The 21,614-nt window shown below is 43.8% G+C and overlaps 2 protein-coding genes across 25 annotated transcripts in view; one reads left to right on the top strand and one right to left on the bottom strand.

Annotated features, from left to right (window-relative positions):
* SDCCAG8 (SHH signaling and ciliogenesis regulator SDCCAG8) overlaps positions 1 to 15,919 on the bottom strand; it is a 208,088-nt gene extending 192,169 nt beyond the window's left edge. For 4 of the 9 annotated variants that reach the window (XR_010599792.1, XR_010599791.1, XM_005300535.4 and 1 more), the window contains exon 1: positions 15,369 to 15,730. Coding sequence is in view for 7 of the 9 variants with exons in the window: in XM_005300535.4 (XP_005300592.1) it covers positions 15,369 to 15,423 (55 nt within the window). In the remaining 2 variants the exon portion in view is untranslated. Of the gene's footprint in view, positions 1 to 15,368; positions 15,734 to 15,784 lie in introns of those variants that run through there. The other 5 variants (XM_065589147.1, XM_008170465.4, XM_005300537.4 and 2 more) reach the window with 3 other exon arrangements.
* Positions 15,920 to 15,984: 65 nt separating this feature from the next.
* The window catches only part of CEP170 (centrosomal protein 170), a 198,655-nt gene continuing 193,025 nt past the window's right edge, over positions 15,985 to 21,614 (top strand). For 13 of the 16 annotated variants that reach the window (XM_065589143.1, XM_065589146.1, XM_065589145.1 and 10 more), the window contains exon 1: positions 16,285 to 16,425. The gene's annotated coding sequence lies outside the window, so the exon portion shown is untranslated. Of the gene's footprint in view, positions 16,426 to 21,614 lie in introns of all 16 variants that reach the window. The other 3 variants (XM_065589142.1, XM_005300526.5, XM_065589131.1) reach the window with 3 other exon arrangements.

The raw sequence follows: 21,614 nt of genomic DNA, 5'->3' as shown, positions 1-21,614 counted from the left end.
TATTAGCCATCAAAAACAGAGTGTCTTTCCTTTCTGATGAAAAAGCAACCCAAAGCTAGATTAGTTTACAGAACTAATATTTTAACTCTGTACAAAAAGATAGTAGGGTGACATATATTCAGGCTTTGCCTGAACTAAGGATTTAACCTCATTTTAACCTTTGGTGAGTAGCTACCAGGAACTGCCTAACAGACAGGCAAAGCCACTGTAAACCACAATTTATAGTAATGCAGTTTACCTGTTTCATGCAGACATTAACCACACTAGTGCAAATGGCAATGTAGCTATCCACAATAGGCGGCTGCACTCATAGAATCATAGAATATCAGGCTTGGAAGGGACCTCAGGAGGTCATCTAGTCCAAACCTCTGCTCAAAGCAGGACCAATCCCCAGACAGATTTTTGTCCCAGATCCCTAAATGGCCCTCCTCAAGGACTGAACTCACAACCCTGGGTTTAGCAGGCCAATGCTCAAACCACTGAGCTATACACCAGTGTTTTGCTGCTGACTGAAATCCCCAGGGTAGAAGAGGCCGCAGTTACTAATTATGGACTTGAACCTGCAAACACTTACTACCATGAACAACCACATTGAGTTCAACAAGACTGCTCATTGTATCAAGCATAGCTCTTAAGACTATGTGCAGGATCAATCCCTAAATGGAGTGCTGGGGATTCTAATGACAGTCACAAGATAAAGCATTATTCAACAGAACTGTTAAAAATTATCTTAAAGCTCAGCAAACGGGTTTGTTGATTTACAATGGCAATTAAATAAAAGTATCAGGAGTTCTGAACTGACTTGGAAGTTAACTAAGAACAGGTACTTCCACTGAGTGCTTGGGAAGAAATGGGAAAACAATTTCTAATATTTTATAGTCTTTCCAGAATTAACCAAATCCAATTACACAATGGTGACAACAATATTTTCCTTTCATTTTCAATGTAACTTTTTAGTACAATGCCTATTTTTTTTCTTTTTGCTAAGCTGGGCTTGTTTGACAGCCAAGTCTCTTTAACTTGGCCAAAAATGTGAAGAAGACATGACTGGAATAAATGTCCAGGTATCTAGTACTGACAACAGCAGCACTACTTCTTAACCCTACCATAAATGTTTTCAGATAAACTCAAGGCAATTTCAAAAATATGATCTTTTGTGTTTTCAAGGCCTTTAAATATTACCTACATTTGTTTTAATTATGAAATTTCTTTTCAACTGTTTGACAGGTTTAGAATGGTTAGTGCAAACTTTACACTCCACTATATAATAATAAAAATATAATTATCAATAGTACCTTAGCTCTGTTCAGGGTGGATAAAAATTGAGGACTAAAAAAAAAAAAAAATCTGATTTTTTAAATTTAAATCAGATTTTTTTAATAAAATGCTTTTTGAGGAAACAAATTTATCTAAAGATAGTTTTAATTAAGATACATTATAGCTCAAAAATATTTCATCATGGAATAGGGATTATAAACTCTAATTCTATAGTACGAGACAATATATTCATGTAATGTTTAAGAAAAGTTTTGTAAATGAGTTCCAATAGTTCATGGATTAGGGACCCAATCTATGGGGTTGCACAGGCTTCTGGATAGATTATTTAGGTTAATCTTTCTATCTACTCAATGGGACTTAATGCTCAGTCTAGAAGATGCCATCAGAGATGTTTAGTTTTGCAATTCTCAAACTATCCATTTGTCTCCCCAGAGGTAACATGCTTGTTAACAGCATACATGTTTTTAAATAACTAAATAATATATTGAGGTGCTAAACAACAGAGTTCAACCCTATTGTCCCTCTGCAAATTTGTGTACACAGAGTTAATCCCTTACCTCTCTCTAAAAGTGCAAAGTTTCAAAAAGTTCAATGAATAGAAGATTGTTGGGGGCAGAATAGATCTGGACAAGGAGAAGAACTCTGGAGATACATGTGAGACGCGAGGGACATATACTTGTTTTGTTAAAATATTATATGTTTGCTGTTGAAGAAAAAAATCCAGAATACTTAACGCTATTGTTTCAGTTAAATAAAACAATTTAAATGTCTGTCTGGTGATGTTATCCTCCTAATACAGTATGGCAAGAAAATCCTCCAAATATTAATGATTAACCTGTTGAACTGGAGATAGTTCACCTCCCAGTGACTTCATAAATATATGCTTCAATTGCCTTTGGTAAATGAAATAACCAAACAATCATTCATTTTCTGATATAGCTGTAAAACTAATCTGAAAAGTTTTCAAAATAAATCACTGTTTAAAATGTATACTGTGTACCTTCTAAAAATGAAACCTATATCTATCTCTGAGTTGAGAAGAAAATGTATTAAGGTTATAACAACAAACAAGAATGCACTTTTATGTAGAAAGCCATGATTAAATTGAGTCTTCCTGACTAGTGATTTAAATCAAATTGATTTAAATCAAATCCACCCTGGCTCTGTTTAATGTATTGCCTTTTGTTTGGTAATGGTAATGGCTACTAGTGGTCATTAAAGAAACCAAGAGCACTGTTTATACATATAGAACTGTCAACCCACGAGGTCCTGAACAAATTTCAATTCAAGCAGTTACATGCTGCTTATTTTAATTCTTCCGGCACTTTCAAAAGGATAGAATTTTTCATCTTCACTTCTGCTGCTAAACTGATGCACACTATGGCTGTGAATAAGATCAGCTGCTGCAATTCAGTTGATGGGGATGTTACTTCTCCATAACTATTACCTACTTTACAGAATTGTTCGCAAAGTCCTTTGAGATTTTCAGATAAGACATACAGAACTGTAAAATTTCTCCAAACTTATATTAACTCTATTTATACCCCATTCAAACCAGGTGAAGTGAAGTGTCTTTTTCCACTGCAACTTTCAAAAATACTGAACTACAGGTCAGAGACGTCCTCCCCTGGCCCTCCCCAGATAAGGTGGAAGGGATGGGGTCATGTGTGGGGTGGTCACAGGGATTACTCCCCTGACCCCCAGCTTCCCCCCCCCCCCCAAAAAAAATTTCTCCACCAGTTGCTGTCCCGGCCCGTCAGGGTAAGCAGCTGGCGCGCCGGGACACTTTGTTTATTTAGGTTTACCTCCGTGCCTGCAGACGCTCGAGGTAAACAAACCATCTTGGCCCACCAGCGGCTTATCCTGATGGCCCAGGAGCCAAAGTTTGCTGACCCCTGAATTATAGGGTCGGCTTATGAATGGGTCATAAACATTTTCCATTTTTACTTATCCATCTTGGGGAGGGAGGGGGTCGGCTTATAAACGAACCGGCTTATGATCATGTATATACAGTATGTAACTGATCCTGCAAGTGTTCCCACTGAAATCAATTGAGCTCCATGTGGAAAAAAGCATCTACCCATGCAGAGCAGCTTACAGGATCAGGGCTTACAACTCAACAACAAATTAGGTGCTGTATCACAGACTGAACATATATCCATAATGGGTCTATCATCTTTTAATAGATGAAAATCCGAGTCCTTTCACTTAACCTATTTTTCAGATGTTTGCAAATGTTATAGTAGTAATAATCCTGTGGGATTCTAGTCGTTCATCATTCAGGAACTTAAGACTTTTTCTAGGTTTCTTTGGGAAAGTAGTAATATACTTGTGGAGGGGCAAATATTTTCCTCATCAACAAATTTTCATCCTGACATTTTTCTTCAAATTTATTAAGTACCTATTCAAAGCTCCAGATACCTTGTACAATTAAACACATAGAAAATATAATAAAATTGTATATCCAAAAACTTCTCACACCAAAAATCTGATGCTGCTTCTTTACTAATAATTAGGCGGTCTAAAATAAGTCAGGAGGGGAAGTTCATCTTCATCACTGAACTTCTTTATAAGTAGCAGTTTATTTAAATTATTATGGATATTGACTTTCCATGAACATCACATATTCAATGCTTGCAATTAAGTATATTCATTATTCAACCTTTCAATATGCCATGTTTTTCAGTTAAACTATTATAGACCAACAGCCAAAAGCAATGACATTGGGATTCCCCAAATATAACATTTTTCAACACAGCTAACTCAACTCTAAAGAAATTTAACTAGAATTTTATCTTCTTTCTCTGTTAATTCACAATGCTAACCCCCATTACGTCTCGCCCATAAACTCTACAGTAAACTGATTACAACATAATAAGAAAACTCAATGTAATTAATGGAAGAAACGGTTAATCTTTGAAGTAATGATCGACTTTAATAAAAAAAAATATTTCCTATAAAAGATCAGTTAAATTGAAAAGGTCCCAAATGTGCTTCAGAACAAGTCATTTAACCAAGGTCACACTACTTCAAATGGCAAATTATAGCATGGCTGGTGCTGAAAGTATGTTGTGGGTTTTTCAAATCTGTTGAATGACTTTGTCTAGCGATCCACTAAGGAGCTAAACTTGTGTGACTTTTGACTAATGTAAGCAGTCAGATGGCTTATAAGCCTTCTTAAATTCCCTATTATAAATTTATTACACTCAAATTGTAATATCATCTTGAGTGCGGACACCTGAACAGGCCTCAACATTAGAAATCCTAGAATATTTGGGTTCTTACACTCAGACTAAAGCTGGCCTTTTTAATTAATATGGCTTTTATTTTATTTTCTTGGGTCCCAGTATCTTTTTAACTTTGTTGGAACACAACCTACACTTGGGGAAGGATATATGTAAAAGATGTATTTGGGAAATAAAAATGTTATGGCACTTCCTTACCCAAGCCATTGTGATGTGCCTTCATTTTAGTAAAGCAGGATGAAATTTAAAGGTTGACATGCCTCTGACAGCCATTATTTTTATAGAGTGAAACTACTAGCCTGACAGGAAGAGAGAAGGAGCAGCGTTAACCACTTGACTCTGTCCGCAACAAACACAAGTATACGAGTGCCTCAGGTAGAGTTTAATCCTGTTGACATTAATGTGTAGAGCATGCCTCTTTGGAAGTTACATTTATTGTTGAAGAAATAAAACAAAAGAAATAAACTATTGTGTCCCAATCAAGTGATAAAAGTGAAAGATCAGCTTTAGAGAGCTAGAAAAAGGAAACGTAAGCAAAAAGAGCTTAGGAATGAAAGGTTAAAATCTGTTTGGGGTATTAATGCTGCTTTAGTTAAAAATAAAACCCACAGACATACTACCACTCTCCATCCCACAAAAAGTTGCACAAAAACCTAGGGATTTGTATGTGTGTATCATCTGAAAAGCTAAAGTTTGAATTGTTATTGCTTCTTATTTTACCATGGAACTCAGTAAACATAGTGTTGTATCAGGGTATATCTACACTGCAACTTAAGCCTCGGTTCAGGCTCAAGCCTAACGCCCTTTTAGTCTATACACAAATCATGCTGACCCAGGGTCCAAGCCAGAGTCAAGCTATGACCCAGTTAAAACAACCAGTCTGGAACTCAGGAGATCTGGGTTTAGTTGCCGGCTCTACTATAGACTACGTGGCCTTGGGCAAGCAATTTAGGAAATATCATCATCCCCCTTTTAATACCTGGGAAACAGTAGGAGAAAGTCTCATCTGCTTCAATTTGTCTGCCTTGTCTATTTAGATTGTAAGCTCTTTGGGACACGGACAGTCTCTTACCATGAGTTTGCACAGTGCCTATTACATAAATAGTCTAAGAAAGTGATACATGGATCCTTCAAGCAGCCTGTGTTCTCATTTAGCGCTCTGCCCCATCGAGTCACTGACACTTTTGCAGGAATGCAAGAAAGTATTTCTAACAATTTTCTCACACATCGTGCCAAATTAAAACAGTGATGTGAGATCAGTAGTTAGAACCCTCCGTAATCATCCTTCAGACGTTTTATGAATGGCTAACATAGTTAACAACTCCAGAAATTGCTTCACTTTCAGTAATACAAGTTCACATCTGTTCACCTGCTTTCTCTAAGTTTACCATTGGTTTTGTGGTGATTCAGTCTGTCTTTTGTATCGTGTATGGCCGACTCGTATTTTAAGATCTATCGGGCAGGAAGCATCCTGCATTGGCACCCAGTGAAATGAATGAGATAGTTCACACCTCAGAGCTATTGTTTCAGCTCTCTACAAGCATCTCTATCAATTACACTCACTTCACATTTTGAAAGTTTTCCTCACAACCATAACAACTAGAGAGTTTTTTTGTTTTGTCTTCATTTATTTAATGGAAGCGAAGGCTCTGCACAACAATACAAATGGCTGTCCACACTTTTCTGGCTAGTCTTTTCTGCCACCCAGAAGGTAGCGGGGAGGGCTCTGGAGTAATGCAGGCTTTAGAAACAATAGTGTTGTAACAGACATTTCCATGCCAGAGTTTCTTAAACACTTGATGAGTTCCAAGTTACAGTGACTGTTTCCATACATGAAAAGCTTGAGGGCTTGGCAAACTGAGAACTAGGGGCTAGACTGAATGACTCCAATTGGAACCCTAAAAGGGTATAATTAGATAATATGGAGATGAAGAGCTAATTCAAGACATTAGGGTCACAGGATACATGTCATGGAGTAGGATTAGATATATTTCCACTGCTTTTGCCAAAGTGGAATCATTTTTTAAATCTGATGAAACAGAAAATTTCTGTGGAGGGCAAGTTAGGCATTTGAGCTACTAAACATAATATGGTAATTTTGTATTGTAATTCAAAATAATATTAGTTTTGTGCCTAATCCTACAAAATTTTATTCATCCTGTTTGTCATGTCAGTGGGACTAATTGTACGAGACATCAGTGAGACTACTCCTCTAATTAAGGCTTACAGAATCTAGCCCTCAGTAAAAATCTCCTGAATGATGTGGTAAAATTGCTTGTAAGCAGTACTGTAATTTTCATGTATAAAATCTGTGTCCTTTATTCTTCTGTTTTTAGATTATAAACAATACGAACAAATAATCCGAATATATGTTTCTGGTGCATAAGATTATATTGATACATCATTTTCTAATAGATGATGCTGAAGATACGGGATGAGGCTGCTAGCAGAGGGACAAATTAAATGGTCTAGTTAGATCAGACTCCCACCTATCTGATTCTTACAGTACAACAGTAAATTGGATTAAGACCTTAAAAAAAAATAACCTAACCAGATTAAAGCTCTTTGATTGTCAATGTTTATAGGAGCTCTCACAATGACTGAAAATGGCACAAAGGTTATCAAACCTGACTATGCACATTACAAGAAAATATGTAACTGCACCTTAAAAACACTGCCATTATCCACCGATCAAATATCATAGTTGCAGAGCAACTGCCATAATGGGATAAACAAATGGTGCATCTATTCCAGTATCTTACTGCAGACAGCAGCCAACACTGGATGTCTCAGAGAAAAGTATATGTTATTTAGTATTTAAATGAGAGTCAGACCTAGAAATCCTAATCAGAATCACACTGTGCAGGGCACTGTATGAACATGTGAATACACACTTTCCCTGCGCCATAATGCACCCAAACATGCAATATTGGACTTATTTAAATTATTTATCTTCACAGCTATGCATAGAGCTTTAGACAGAAAAGATCAACAGGGCCCAGCCCCAAGGAATTTAAAGTTAAACAGCATAGGAAAAAAAGGTCTCCCACATACCAACTAAAGATTAATTTGTGCCCTGAGATGTGAAGCTTGATTATCCTTGCAATTTTTTTCCTAGCGAGTGCCAGCGCAGAACAAACTGAAGTCTCCCATTCGTTTAAAAAATGTATTAAGGTGTCCTTTTTCAGAATACTACATTGATTATACTTTTGATATTTGGAGTAAACCTAATAAAAAGGGTTATTCTTGGGCACCTTTTAATATTTGGTGCTGTAGAGCAGGGCCAGCTCTAGGTTTTTTGCCACCCCAAGCAAAAAATTTTTTGGCTGCCCCACACTCCAGCGCTGGGCTCTCTCCCCCACCCCACCCTCACTCCCTGCCATCCCAACTCTGGGCTCTCTCCCCCACCCCACCCTCACCGCCCCAGCGCTGGGCTTCCCCCGACCAGCGCTGACTCCGCCCACTCCCCCCTCGTCTCCAGCCGGTCCAGCACTGGCAGGGTCGGGTAAGCAGCGGGGCTCCTAGGCCGCGCCTCAGCCCAGGGTCCCTCCAGCCGGGGCTCCCGCCCAGGGCCGGCTCCAGGCACCAGCCCACCAAGCTTGTGCTTGGGGCGGCACCTGGAGGGGGGCGGCGCGGTGCTCCGGCTCTGGCCACCGGGGACAGCGGAGCCGCGGCGGGCTCGCCGCCCTCCCCCCAGCGCTCTGGCCACCGGGGACAGCGGAGCCCCGACCGGGACTCGCCGCCGGGTAGAGCGGAGCCCCGATCGGGACTCGCCGCCCTCCCCTGCCGCGCTGGGGGGGGGGGGGGGGAGGCTCCGCCTCTAGGACCGGCTGGGACTGGAGAGGACAGAGCCAGGGTACCGTCCTGGCAGGGGGGCTGAGGAGCCGGGGCAAGGCAGCCCCAGAGGGAGCGGAGCCCCGGAGAGCAGAGCCCCAGAGAGCAGAGCCCCAGAGAGCAGAGCCCCAGAGAGCAGAGCCCCAGAGAGCAGGATGCGGGCCCCGCACAGCAGTGCCCCGGCTGCAGCGCTAGGGGGCGGCTGCCCTGCGGCACCTGCAGGCGGCTCCGTGTGCCCTGAGGCCGCCCCAGCCTTAGTGTCCCGCACTCGGAGCCTGCCCAGCCGTAAGGTGCGGGCGCTGCTACCCGACATGAACCGCAGCAGCCCCAGGCAGGGCCGGCTCCAGCATTTCTGCCGCCCCAAGCCAAAAAAAAAAAAAAAAAAACAGCGGCGGCAGTTCGGCGGCAGGTCCTTCGCTCCTAGAGGGAGTGAGGGACCTGCCACCCCCGAATTGCCGCACGTGCCGCCCCTCTCCGTTGGCCGCCCCAAGCACCTGCTTGTTAAGCTGGTGCCTGGAGCCGGCCCTGGCCCGAGGGCACCCCCAGTGCGGGACGCGCTGCTGCTGCCAGGGCTGGCTCTAGGCTTTTGCTGCCCAAGCGCAAAAAAAAGGCTGGCTGGAATGTGCTGCCCCAAGCACCTGCTTGATTTGCTGGTGCCTGGAGCCGGCCCTGCTGTAGAGATATTTTACTGATGTACTTAACTTGTTAATAAAAAAAGAAAGTTAAAGGTTGGAGTCAGCAACCTGCAAAGCAAAATACGATGCTGAAGAACTTACTATAATTCAAGGGTGATGGTGATCAATTTTGACAGAAAAAAATGACTGGGATAACAATTTGCTGTTGAAGTGAAAAAAGAGAGAAAGTATTGAGCAATGTTTGCAATGCCTAAACAAGAGAGGGTTTTTTCAGATTCTTGTACAAGAATCTGAAAGGCCCTCCTCTATAATGAGGCTCTGAAGCCACCACATTCATGAACTCAGATATACCACAAGAGTTCTTTGAGGACTAGTGGAGATGCAAAGCAAAAGAATCACTTACCACAATAAAGACAAAGTTAAAGGGTGGGTGAGCTGCCCAAAAAGACACAGAAAACAGTTTAAGATAATAGTACAATGACAGAGGAAGTGATAATTTAAGAGGAAATAGTTGCTAAGCAACATAATTTGAGGGAAAATAAGAACCACATTTATACTAAATGGGTATATATTACTGATAACAACTGAGGTCAAAGGCCTAGATTGAATAGCTTTTACAGGAAAATTGCTGGCAGTTATTGACTTTAAATACAAAGGATGGCCCCACTTTACACATCACAGATGCCACTTGAGTCCTAATAGGAAAAAAGTCTGTTAGAAGGTTGGAGGCACTGGAACCATAATCATATCAGAATCAGGAGCATAGGAAAGAGAGTCATATGCAACAAGTAACTGGCCTATAAGGGAAACAAATTCTCTTTTTCCATCTAAACCCATTCACTGAAAACAAGGAGGGGGAAACAAAAAACAACCAACCAACTGACAGCTAAAGAAAGATTTACTGAGCAAAAATACACAGACTTCACTCGAGCTACATGTAGACAGCCAAAATGGTGCATAATGTACTTCTGGTATACTGTTTCAGCCAGACAAACAGTACATCTAAACCCATTAGAAAAGTAAAATAGTAAGACCAAAAATACCCATTCAACCAGGTTAGGACTTTTAATGTCTGATTGCCTATTTATCATTGGAAAATGTGAGATATGCAGCTTCATAAAAATAATGGTTACCTACATCTTGTATGTATTAAAACAGAACTGCAGAAATTTATTTCAAAAAGTTAACTCTATTATTTCAAGGTGTAACCTGAAAAAAAAAAAAAACTTTTTTTTTGTAATTATTTTCTTGAGCAGCACCTTGGAAAGGACTTTTAGGTTTCCTAGATAATTTTATTACTTCTCACACCTCAAAGAAACAAAATAGACTGCTTAATTGTTCAGCTGAAGTTAACTGAGCTCATGCTCTTAACTTATGATAACCAAACTGTTTGAATTGACTACCATGTTGTTTGAATTGCCATATCTGCTGGGTGAGTCTTATATGAAACTACTATTTAGTACCAGATCAAAAGACTGGAAAAAGTAAAAGTCTTTCTGAATAATTAAACAATAGAATAAAAACACTTAATAGAAGGGGAAAATATATGATATAATGTACTGGTACTAATCTTCTGAGCCAAAACACTGAATAAGAACCTGTAAAACATGCTTCAACTATTTCCCAAATGGTTGATTTCAGTAATGTTTTTAGGCAAGCTAGCAAAAGTAATCCATGTAAACAAAGGAAGGCACACTCAAACTTTGAAAACCTTGTCAAAGATGCAGCCAGGCATAATGGCCAAGGGTAAACCAGTGTGCAGCACAAGGACTTGATAAAGGCAAGACAAGGCTAAAGAGGAGGGGAGGAACAGGTCACATGTTTGGCAAATGTCTGTTGGAGGGTTTGGAAAGGACATGCTTCCTCTTAAATATCGGTTTTGTGAGAAGGCATTCCTAGTCTAAGGGCTCGTCAACACAAGGAAATTAGTGCAGAATAAGCTAGGGTTTGAATATAAAGCACAACAGCTATTCAGCACTAACTCCCAGCGTGGACAAACTTATTCCACACTAAGAGTGCGTTTGTGCGGTTTAGCTTAGCCCAAAGGCACTCTAGGGTATGTCTATGCTACCCGCCGGATCGGGGATCGATTTATTGTGTCTAGTGTAGATGCAATAAATCAATCCCCAATCGCTCTGCCGTCGACTCCTGTACTCCACCGTGGTAAGAGGCAGAAGCGGAGTCGACAGGGGAGCGGCGGCAGTTGACCCCACACTGTGAGGACGCGAGGTAAGTCGACCTAAGATACATCGACTTCAGCTATGCTATTCTCGTAGCTGAAGTTGCCTATCTTAGGTCGATCCCCCCCCCAGTGCAGACCAGACCTTAGGGACTGTCTACACAGGGGAGCGGCTGAAGAAGTGTAGCAGAGCAAATCAATCCAATTTATCATTTAACTCATAGTACATAAACCAGACTAATAGTATGCATGTAGGACAGGTATGCCTCTTTCAATTTGCATCATTTTGTACACATGGCAGTGGCTTGGTGCATACTAAGCACATTGCAAGTTGGCATCAAGAAGGCTGAGAGCATAAGGATTACAGCAGGGGTTGCCAACCTTTGGCTCCGGAGCCACATGCGGCTCTTTAGAAGTTAATCTGTGGCTCCTTCTATAGGCACTGACTCCGGGGCTGGAGTTACAGGTGCCAACTTTCCAATGTGCCGGGGGGCGCTCACTGCTCAATCCCTGGCTCTGCCACAGGCCCTGTCCCCACTCCACCCCTTCCCGCCCCCTCCTCTGAGCCTCCTGCATGCCACGAAACAGCTGCTCAGGAGGGAGGCGGAGGAGCTTATCGGTGGGGCTGCCGGTGGGTAGGAGGTGCTGGGAGCGGGGCGGGGAGGAGGGAGCTGATGGGGGCTGCTGACACATTACTGTGTCTCTTTGGCAACGTACATTGGTAAATTCTGGTGCCTTCTCAGGCTCAGGTTGGCCACACCTGGATTACAGGAACCTCCTGGGTCTTGTATTTACATTCTAGTTTACCAAAGGGTGTCATGGGAGGTCTCTAATAAAAGCTTATGTCACACTGGTGATCAGTATCACCGGGAAATGCATGTACAGATGGTATGTGAGAAGTTTATATATACACACACTGAAAATTATGTTCTTGAGGTCTATGTCTAGGGACAGGTCACAAGCAAAGGTGAAAAGCAGGTTTTCTTTCAGACAAGAAAGATTTATCTGTTTATATATAAATTGAATATTCTCTGGTTCACAATGGGCAACCAGTAGCATTCTAAATCAAATGCTAATGAAGAGCTGGCAGGGACTTCAGAAGGAAACTAACAGGAAGAGGTAATCAGACGGGTGGGGGCAACCCTATTTTAGGGTGTACATCAAAGGTTTGTTTGGGGAGGGGAGGGAAGAGGACAGGCTGGCCCTAAGAAGTAAATGGACAGTGAGTTTGTTTCATGGAAGGGGGATCCCAACCAGGCTTGGTTGAACATACTGGAAAAAAAACTTTGGGTGAGATAAGCTTCTTTAGACAGGAGGATAAATTGTGAGTCTGGACGCTACATAGGTACACACCAACTCTCGAGTCCTTAGTATTCTGTCATTAACCTGCACAGAGACAGCAAAGTCTACGGAAGCCTGGAAGGTAGTGCTTGTGTTGCCAGAGAACGGTGGTTTCAGGGAGCTAAAACAAGCTCGCTCAGACGAGACTCTCTCACACTAAAGGCGGGAGGTGGTGAGGTGCCTTACAACCATGCGTACCACTGCAAAGCATCACAGGGCAATGTCATGGGAAAGGTACCGTTACACCATCTTATAAATCTTGGTGATACTCAGGAGATTATTGATTGCTAACCTCACATGTCAAATGCTAACTACATTAGGGCAACTAATGGGAGCCATGTGTCTATTATTTGTCACCCAAGCTCACAGGGTTCAGAATTCATAAACAGAAAGGAGTATTTTTCCATGGTACTCCAAGGCCTGATTGACCACTTTGGCTAGTTCATAAACATCAATGCAGTGTGCAGGGCCGGCCTTAAGGAAAATGGTGCCCTGGGCAAACTTGTATTTTGGCACACGCACACCAATCACCTCTGGCCCCACAGGTTCTCTGAGCTTTCCCCCCCCCCACCCCCATAATCTCTATGCCCTGCTGCCTCACCCCAGTGCTTAATTTGTATTGAACGGTTATTTGGGGCTCCCTTACATGCATTAAAGTCTGTATACACATCAAACATGCCAATTCAACTGTTCAGTCATGCACAAGAGTCTCCAAATCCAATCCCTTTTTGTTCCCCACATCCAACCCTGCCCCCTCCATCTCCCACATCTAGCCCTGCACCCCGAGAGGAAGTTGCCTTTGCAGCCTGGCATGCATGGACCAGGCAACACTGCCCCAGCAGCAGCAAAGGCTCTCCCTCTCAGCACTGTGCCACAGCTCCCCACTGTCCAGGCTGCTGGGGGTTCATTTCAGCACCCCGAGACCCTAGCTGATGCTGCTAGGGGCAGGGGCCAGCCTCTCCGCAGCCAGCTCCATGCACCTGAAGGTGGGACCACAAACAGCTTCCACACTCTCTCCTTATTCCTCCCTGCCAACTTGAGGCTTCCTGTCTACCCCCATACCAAGAGGAGCTGCTGTGGGTTCCAGCAGGAAGGCATAATAAGCAGAGTGGGATCCAACCACACTCCCTCCATACAGGAGCCCCTGCCTCCCTCAACCCCATGTCTTGTTCCTTGGCTCAGATCTTTCTAGGGCCCAGAGAGGAACTGATGGGATCGAGCAGGAGGACTTGACAGGTGGTGCAGGACCCAGGTGCTGGCTTAAGTCCCAGCTGTGTGAGGTAGTCACTGTTGTATGGTCAGGGAATGTTGGTGTGCACGCCAAATTGGACTGGCATTGTGACCTGGCACATGAGGTCACTATGCCACTGAAATTTGGCCCATATTTCAGTGGCATTGTGACTCTGTGCACTAAGTGCTGGAGGGTGCCACTCCGGGCACACACATGCTCCACCACCACCACTCCAGCAGCACCATACCCCTGCCCTCTCAGTTGCATGGGCCTCTGTGCACCTACATAGGCTATTCCTCTGCTAATGCTTTTATGGCATCATGGTGTCCACACTAGAGTTGCATCACTTTAATTATCTAAAGCAGTAAAACCTGTGTGTGTATACAATAAGGCCTAATGTTGCAACTTATATACAATTAAGTGTTTAATTTCAGTGGCATATATTACATTTAGAGCTGGTTGAAGTTTTTCAAATTTCAAAACTTCCCATCTTAGGAGGAAAAAAATTGAAATCTTCACTTTTCCCCCCAAACCAACCCTAATTGTATTGTAGATTGGACTGCTCAAAAACTCCACTCCTCTACAGTACAGAAATTCAAGTTGTCCAAGCCCCTTAGCGAGAAGGGTACCTCTACACTGGAAACTTCAAAGCGCTGCTGCGGGAACGCTCCCGTGGCAGCACTTGGAAATGCGAGTGTGGTTGCACACGAGCTCTGGGAGAGAGCTCTCCTAACGTTCCTGGTAATCCACCTCCACAAGAGGATGAGCTCAGAGCCTGTCTACACTAGCGCTTTAAAGTGCTCAGACTTGCTGCGCTCAGGGGGGTGATTTTTCACCCCCTGAGCCAGCAAGTTAGAGTGCTATAAAATGTAAGTGTAGACAAGCTCTGAGCACTGGATAGATAGAATGCACAGCTGAATCTACAATAAACGGTGGTTTTGATCTAGGGTGTTGGTGCTACTGGAGCTTCCAGAGTGTTAAAGAAGGGGGGGGGGGGTGTGAAGCAGCTGATCTGGAGCTGTACCTCCTCTTCCCCAGTGAGAGAGAGAGTAATGGGGATGTGGTGGAAGTTTGGCACTGACTTAGCCCCACAGCGGTGGGGAAGTATGTAGAATTATCTGAAAGGAGTGGGCCCAGGCACAGCGGAGATCTTAGTCTGGTTCACTTGATTCAACTGGCTGGAATCATTAAGACAATATAAGGGGTATCAGCTCCGGTAATTCTACCCCACTGTAGTTCAAACTCGAGAAAACACCGGTGAGCAGTGAGGTGGAGAAGGCGTTGCAGGCCGTGCAGCCCCAGGCAAAGAAACCACGTAGCACAGTGTGGGGGGCAGTGGCAGGAAAAGAGGTAGCACGCACAGGAGTGGTCCGTGTTGCCAGCAGCCAGGTAGGTAGTGGAGAGCAGCCAGCACTGGGAGGCAGTGGGCCTCGGCAGGCACCGACTCAGATAGCGGGGGAGTGGGCACTGCCAGGACAGGAAAAGGGGTTGAGGGAGCAGTGGGGGCAGGCTCAGTGCTGCACAGAGAGGGACAAGCGACAGCATAGAGAGCGGCCCTGGGACGGAGTCGACGCGGGCGGGACGGGGGACAGCGAGGCGGTAGCTGACTCGGGGACCCCGCTCACCTCGAAGGCTTCTCTGATACCGCTCCAGGTCGGACTCCTCCCGGGCCTCCCGCATAGGGGCAGAGTCCGCGTCTCACACCGTGAGGCAACGCCCGCTCAGACTCCGGGCTCTAGCCTCTGCTCCCCTTCTCTGTATCCCGGAGAAGCGTGGGAGCGAGGAGCAGACCCGAGCCTCCCGCTCCCGAGTCCTCCCCAACAACACTCGGGAGCTGTAGTTCCGTATCGTTCACTGTCCCGGTCCACCCAACAGCCCGGGGCTCTTAGCAGAACTACAATTCCCACAAGGCTATGCAGCACCAACCTCCCATCCTGACCTCAAGCAGTTTGGGAGCCTGTTGCTAACCAACTAAGAAACGGTCTCCTATGCCCCGAGCTGAGCGAGTCATCCTCAGAGTTCCGCCCAGTAACGTACTCACGTTGTGTCCTTCCAAAGACTACATCTCCCAGCATGCAGCGTGCCATCCTCTGAGCCCTGGGACTACAACCTCCCCGAGTGTAGAAGAGAGCTGCTGTAGTCGGCTCTCTCCCTTTGTATGCGATCAGATCGCGTTTGCGCACTGCGCAACTGTTCCGCTCCAGCACATGTTTCTTTCCCCGCAGTGTATGGGTGAAGCGCACGCGCAGTAATCTCGGGCAAGAGGGAATCCATGTTTTTCTCCTTCACGTTGTGCCCCTTGGCATATGCGTAATGTGCGCCCGCTTCCGAGGGGAGTTTGCGCCTCCATTGTCTGGATGTGGCGCAAGCGCATTGAGAGTTTGCTGGGGCGCCCTCAATCGCCAGAGCGCCTGCGCAGTAATTCTCGGAGTCGGGGCTCCGTTTGCCCCTCCCCCCCGCGCATTGTGTGTGTATGTGTGTTAGGGCGGCGCTTGCGCAGTGCCTGCGCCCCGCTCTGTGCCGTTAGCCGCTATGTGCAGGGAATAACGTTAGAGCGGTTGCTAGCGTGAGACCGACAGAGACGGAGCCGGTGCGTCCCGCCCCCTGGCGACGAGGAGATGGCGGGTCAGTGAGCGGCGGCACTAGGGACACCCCTGCCCAGCGAGTCTCCTTCGCGGGGGGGTAAGTGATGATGCTCCTGCCCCAGTCCCCTCCTGGTCTGAGCTGGGGCGCCGGGGGGTTGCACCGTCCGTCCCTGCGCCTCCATGGCCGCCGCCCCCTCTGCCGTGCTGGGGGGTGTGCGGCTGGCGCTGCCCCAGCCTCCGAGCTGTCCGCCGGGGGACGGGCGGCTTGTTCCAAGCGACTCCTCCCGGATTGCTGGCTGCTCTGCACCGTTCCCACCCGGCGGCGGCCGCCGCCTTCCCTGCTGCTCCCCGCCCATCAGCCTGCGCTGGCCACGGGCGAGCCCGAGCCACCGGCCCACGCTGGATGCAGATGGAGCCGCTACATCGCTTTCTTCCTCTGCCTCTCCCTTCCCGACACAGACGTGCCCCGCGGTGGGGGGAGGGAGACTTCCCTATTCAGCTGCCCCCGCGGACACAGCCATCCCTTCCCGTCCTCACTCACCTGGGACGGCGAGTCTCCTGCAGTGGGGGGGTTATTGTTTATAGCCAGGGTCGTCTTATTTTTAAATCTCTCCTCCTCCGTTGACGGATTTTGTGGTTTCATTGAGTTCTTTTTATTTTTGAATCTTCCCCCGTTTCAAAACGCCCCCATAGTTGGAGTCCAGCAGCCCCTCCACCCCATAATTAGAAAAATGAAACTCTTCCTTTAATGTAGGTGGAAAGGGAAATGAGACAACCCATTATTTCCCCTCTTATTTGTCTATTTCCTTTCTCTCTATCTTGAGTATTTTGATAAGGTCTCTTTAATTGTTAACAAAATCCCTGTTTCCCTAATATTTGATATACATGGGTTCTTACAAATGTTTATCAGGAAAAGGTAAAATAATTTGCCTTTTGTGAAAGAAAATGTTGGAGTGGAAATGAATGGGTTACTAATATAACACAAAGCTGATGGCGCTTTTCAAATATAAAGCGTTCTGTGGAAGAGGAAGCTGACTCGACTGAGAAGCAGATGACAGTTGTATGGATGAGCTTTATTTTGTGATCTCATCCATGCACTGCTTGGAGCCGGATGCTAGTGGTTCTGCAGTGAGGGCTGGGGGAAGGAGGAGGGATTCTGGTACATTTAGTATTCAGTAAATCCAGTCTATTCATTGGCATCAGGCGGGGCTACTCTTGCATCTCTGAATCCAATCAGGGAAATGCCAAATGCATGAAGCACACACCACAGCCATTCAGTGTAGTAGTATGTGTATGGACATTAGGAAGCTGACTCTCAGTGAAAGGTAGCTGAGAGCATGAGATAGTTGTTAGCTTATTGGACACTGCCTTAAATATTTTTTGTAATGAGTTGACAACAGGCCATCTATTCTGTATGGATTTAAAGGGGAGCAGGAAAAGGTTGAGGAGTGTTTACGGTTTAGATGAATTGAACATATGACATGCCTGTTTTGGATCTATAGTCAAAAGATGATGTGATAGGGACTATACACAAATATGTAAACTCCTTGTGAGTTAACCAGGCTCTCCTCAGTTACAGTGAAATTAAAGGTATTCATAAAGTATTCAACTACATTGATAATGAACCTTCATGGAGTCCCAGTCAAGTGAATGGGACTGTGCCCTGGCTCAGGATTTGCCCATATAAAACAGTATGCAGAATCAGAGCCAACAATTGTAGCAAATGAATATGAGCAAAAACAAAATTAAGAGATCATGACTAAGTAAAACTATTTTCCCATGGTTGAAGAAGAGCTGTGTGGAGATTGAAAGCACATCTCTTTCACAAGTTAGTCCAGTAAAAGATATTACCTTACCCACTTTGTCGCTCATGTTTTCACATGACTAATTTCCAAGTATTCATTGTGCCTCGGCGTTGGAAAACATATCTTTTCCCAAAAGGGATGCTATTAACATAAAATTTGTTTGCTTTTAAAAAATGAGTTACAAACAGGTGCTCTTGAGTTCTTCTACCAATATTTATGTTTATGCAGTTGCACTTCCCTGTTTTTAAAAATGTTTTTTTTTTCTTTGTTGCTCCATGAAAGGCTCACAGAAACAGGGGAAACTGACTAACCAGTGGGAAAATAGTGATCCTGAATATGCACAAAATGTTGTCAAAAGTACAAAATAATCAAGCTGGAAAAAATAACTTAAAGATTAGAGAAAAATATATTTATCTAGAAGTTCCTTGGTAGTAGGTAAAATATTTTCAGACAGTGTTGGTAGTTAAACTGTAAGTCATCTCTGTAAAAAACTTTATTGCAATTTCCATCTTTGGCTCTGATTTTTGTATCAAATATGCTGCATTTACAAGTTGTTTTGTTTTAAAGCTGCCAGCATTGCGCGCACAGGCTGGGATCTGAAAGCCAAGATGGGATTTCTTTCTTTCTTGTGAAAAGAAGAACAGGAGGACTTGTGGCACCTTAGAGACTAACAAATTTATTAGAGCATAAGCTTTCGTGGACTACAGCCCACTTCTTCGGATGCATATATATGCATCCGAAGAAGTGGGCTGTAGTCCACGAAAGCTTATGCTCTAATAAATTTGTTAGTCTCTAAGGTGCCACAAGTCCTCCTGTTCTTCTTTTTGCGGATACAGACTAACACGGCTGCTACTCTGAAACCTTTCTTTCTTGTGCTTCATCATCAGTAATAGATTCTGCAGTTAGAATGTAGCTATCCATTCTGATGATATATAAACCAGAAAATAATCCACTTCACTCTCTTGGATTTAGAAAAGTCTACTTGCTCACTTGTGGTTGGGAAGTAGGACACTTCCCTTAGTAACTGGAACAAGGCCTAAACCATCAACATTTACAGAATTTGATCTTTCATTTAAAATATTGTTTCTAGCCCTTATGGATGCAAATATAACTTATTTAAGGTTAACTAATTCTGTGCTGGATCCCTGATTCTCTAAACAGATTGTTCCAGTGCCACATTTGTTCCTTCTAGCTTTGGCAAGCAGAATGAAATTGAGGTGAATATGATTAGTTTCACCGTAGTTCAGAATTCCCTTAGAAGCCACAAAACTGACCAGATTTATATCTGTCTCTCTGTGTTACTATTGAGAAATCTACTAACAGCAAAGACAGGCATTGCAGCTGTTCATGAATTAGGAGAATGAAAAGTTGCAGAATCCCTTATCTCTATTTCTCAACAGCCATAGGGGTGTTAGAAGGACAGAATAGCAGAGAATCCCCCTTTGCAGAAACTGTTGCCTGAAGCAGTGGAAACCCTCATGCATTCCAGCAACCAGGAGACTGTTGAGGAATGGGGAGAAGAGAGAGAGCCTCATCTCTTCCTGAGACTTCTGATTTGTTAATCAGAAGCTGGAAATAATAAAGGTGAAGTCCCCAAGAAATGTTAAGAGTACAGCAACTGCTAGGAATTCCAGCATCCTCCTTTTCCCTAGCAGCAAGGGTTTTGTAGCAATGGTGCCAAACTTTGCCCCTTGATTTACTTGTAGAGCTTTTTTCTGTCTTTTGTACTAGCCTCTGGCTATTAAGTTTCTGGTACATTTTTAAACCACACCCTCATCCTGTAGCCGTATTAACCAGCATTTCTTTTTTTGCCTCATTCAATATATTTCATCAACAAATAAGGCAGGGGTTCTCAGACTTTTGTACTGCTGACCCCTTTCACATACCAAGCCTCTGAACGTGACCCCCGCTTATACATTAAAAGCACTTGTTTATATATTTAACACCATTATAAATGCTGGGCAAAGCAGGGTTTGGGGTGGAGGCTGACAGCTCGTGCCCCCCATGTAATAACCTTGCAACCCCCTGAGGGGTCCTGTCCCCCAGTTTGAGAACCCCTGAAATAAGGCAAGGATCTTATAGACAGTTGCCTCCTACCAATGAATCACTGTAGCATAGTGAATAGCTGAATGAGGCAGGTGTTTGGGGATGGGAGGGAATAGTATGTGATCATGTAATTAAAGACTGTATTATATCTTGACTTTAGTAAGGCTTTTGATACTGTCTCATATGACCTTCTCATAAACAAACCAGTGAAATATAACCTAGATGAACCGAATATGCGATGGGTGCACAACTGGCTGGAAAACCATACTTAGAGTAGTTATCAGTGGTTTACAATTCAGGTGCAAGGACATATCGAGTGGGGTCCTGAGTCCAGTCCAGGGATCTGTCCTGAGTCCAGTTCTATTCAATATCTTCATAAATGATTTAGACAATGGCATAGAGAGTATACTTATACTTATACTTATACAAGCTGTGAGGGGTTGCAAGCGCTTTGGAGGGCAGGATTAGAATTCAGAGTGGTCTTGACAAACTGGAGAAATGGTTTGAATTAAATAGGATGAAATTCAATAAGGACAAATGCAAAGTACTACTGATTATTCCTCCATAATCAGTTGCGCACACATCAAATGCGAAATGACTGCCTATGAAGGAATACTGCAGAAAAAGATTTTGGGATTATAGTGGATCACAAACTAAATATGAGTCATTAAAGTAATATTGTTGCAAAAAAAAGCAAACATCATTCTTAAATGTATTAGCAGGAGGGTTGTAAGCAAGACACAAGAAGTAATTCTTCCACTCTACTTAGCAGTGGTAAGGCGTCAGTTGGAGTATTGTGTCCAATACTTCAGGAAAGATGTGGACAGATTGGAGAAAGTCCAGAGAAGAGTAAGAAGAATGATTAAAGGTCTAGAAAGATGTAAGAGGAAAGATTGGAAGAAAAAAATGGGGTTGTTTAGTCCGTAGAAGAGAAGACTGAGAGGAGACATAATAGTCTTTGATACATAAATGGTTGTTATAAAGAGGAGATTGCTAAATTGTTCTTCTTAACCACTGAGGACAGGACAAGAAGCAATGGGCTTAAATTGCAGCAAGGAAGATTCAGGTTAGACATTAGGAAAAATGTTCTTACTGTAGGGAGAGCACTGAAACAAATTATCTAAGGAGGTTGAGGAATCTCTGTCATTGCAGGTTTTTAAAAACAAGTTAGACAAATACCTGTCAGAAATTGTCTAGCTAATACTTGGTCCTGCCTCAGTGCAATGGATTGGACTAGATGACCTATCTGGGTCCCTTCCACTCCTACATTTCTGTGATTCTGTGAATTCACATGCACAATGAGGCAAATTGAGGTTGCCCAGACAACTTTAATTCTGATATTTTGTAACTTTTGAGTGCTTCACTTTGCATCCTTAATATTCTTTTATTGTAGTTTATGTGTGTGTGTAAGTAATTGTTAACATACAGTAGACTT

The sequence above is a fragment of the Chrysemys picta genome, chromosome 3 (genome assembly GCF_011386835.1).
Source record: "Chrysemys picta bellii isolate R12L10 chromosome 3, ASM1138683v2, whole genome shotgun sequence".
In the NCBI taxonomy this organism is placed as follows: Eukaryota; Metazoa; Chordata; order Testudines; family Emydidae; genus Chrysemys; species Chrysemys picta.
The sequence above is the reverse complement of the archived record's forward strand: the minus strand, read 5'-3'. Positions and strand labels throughout refer to the sequence as shown.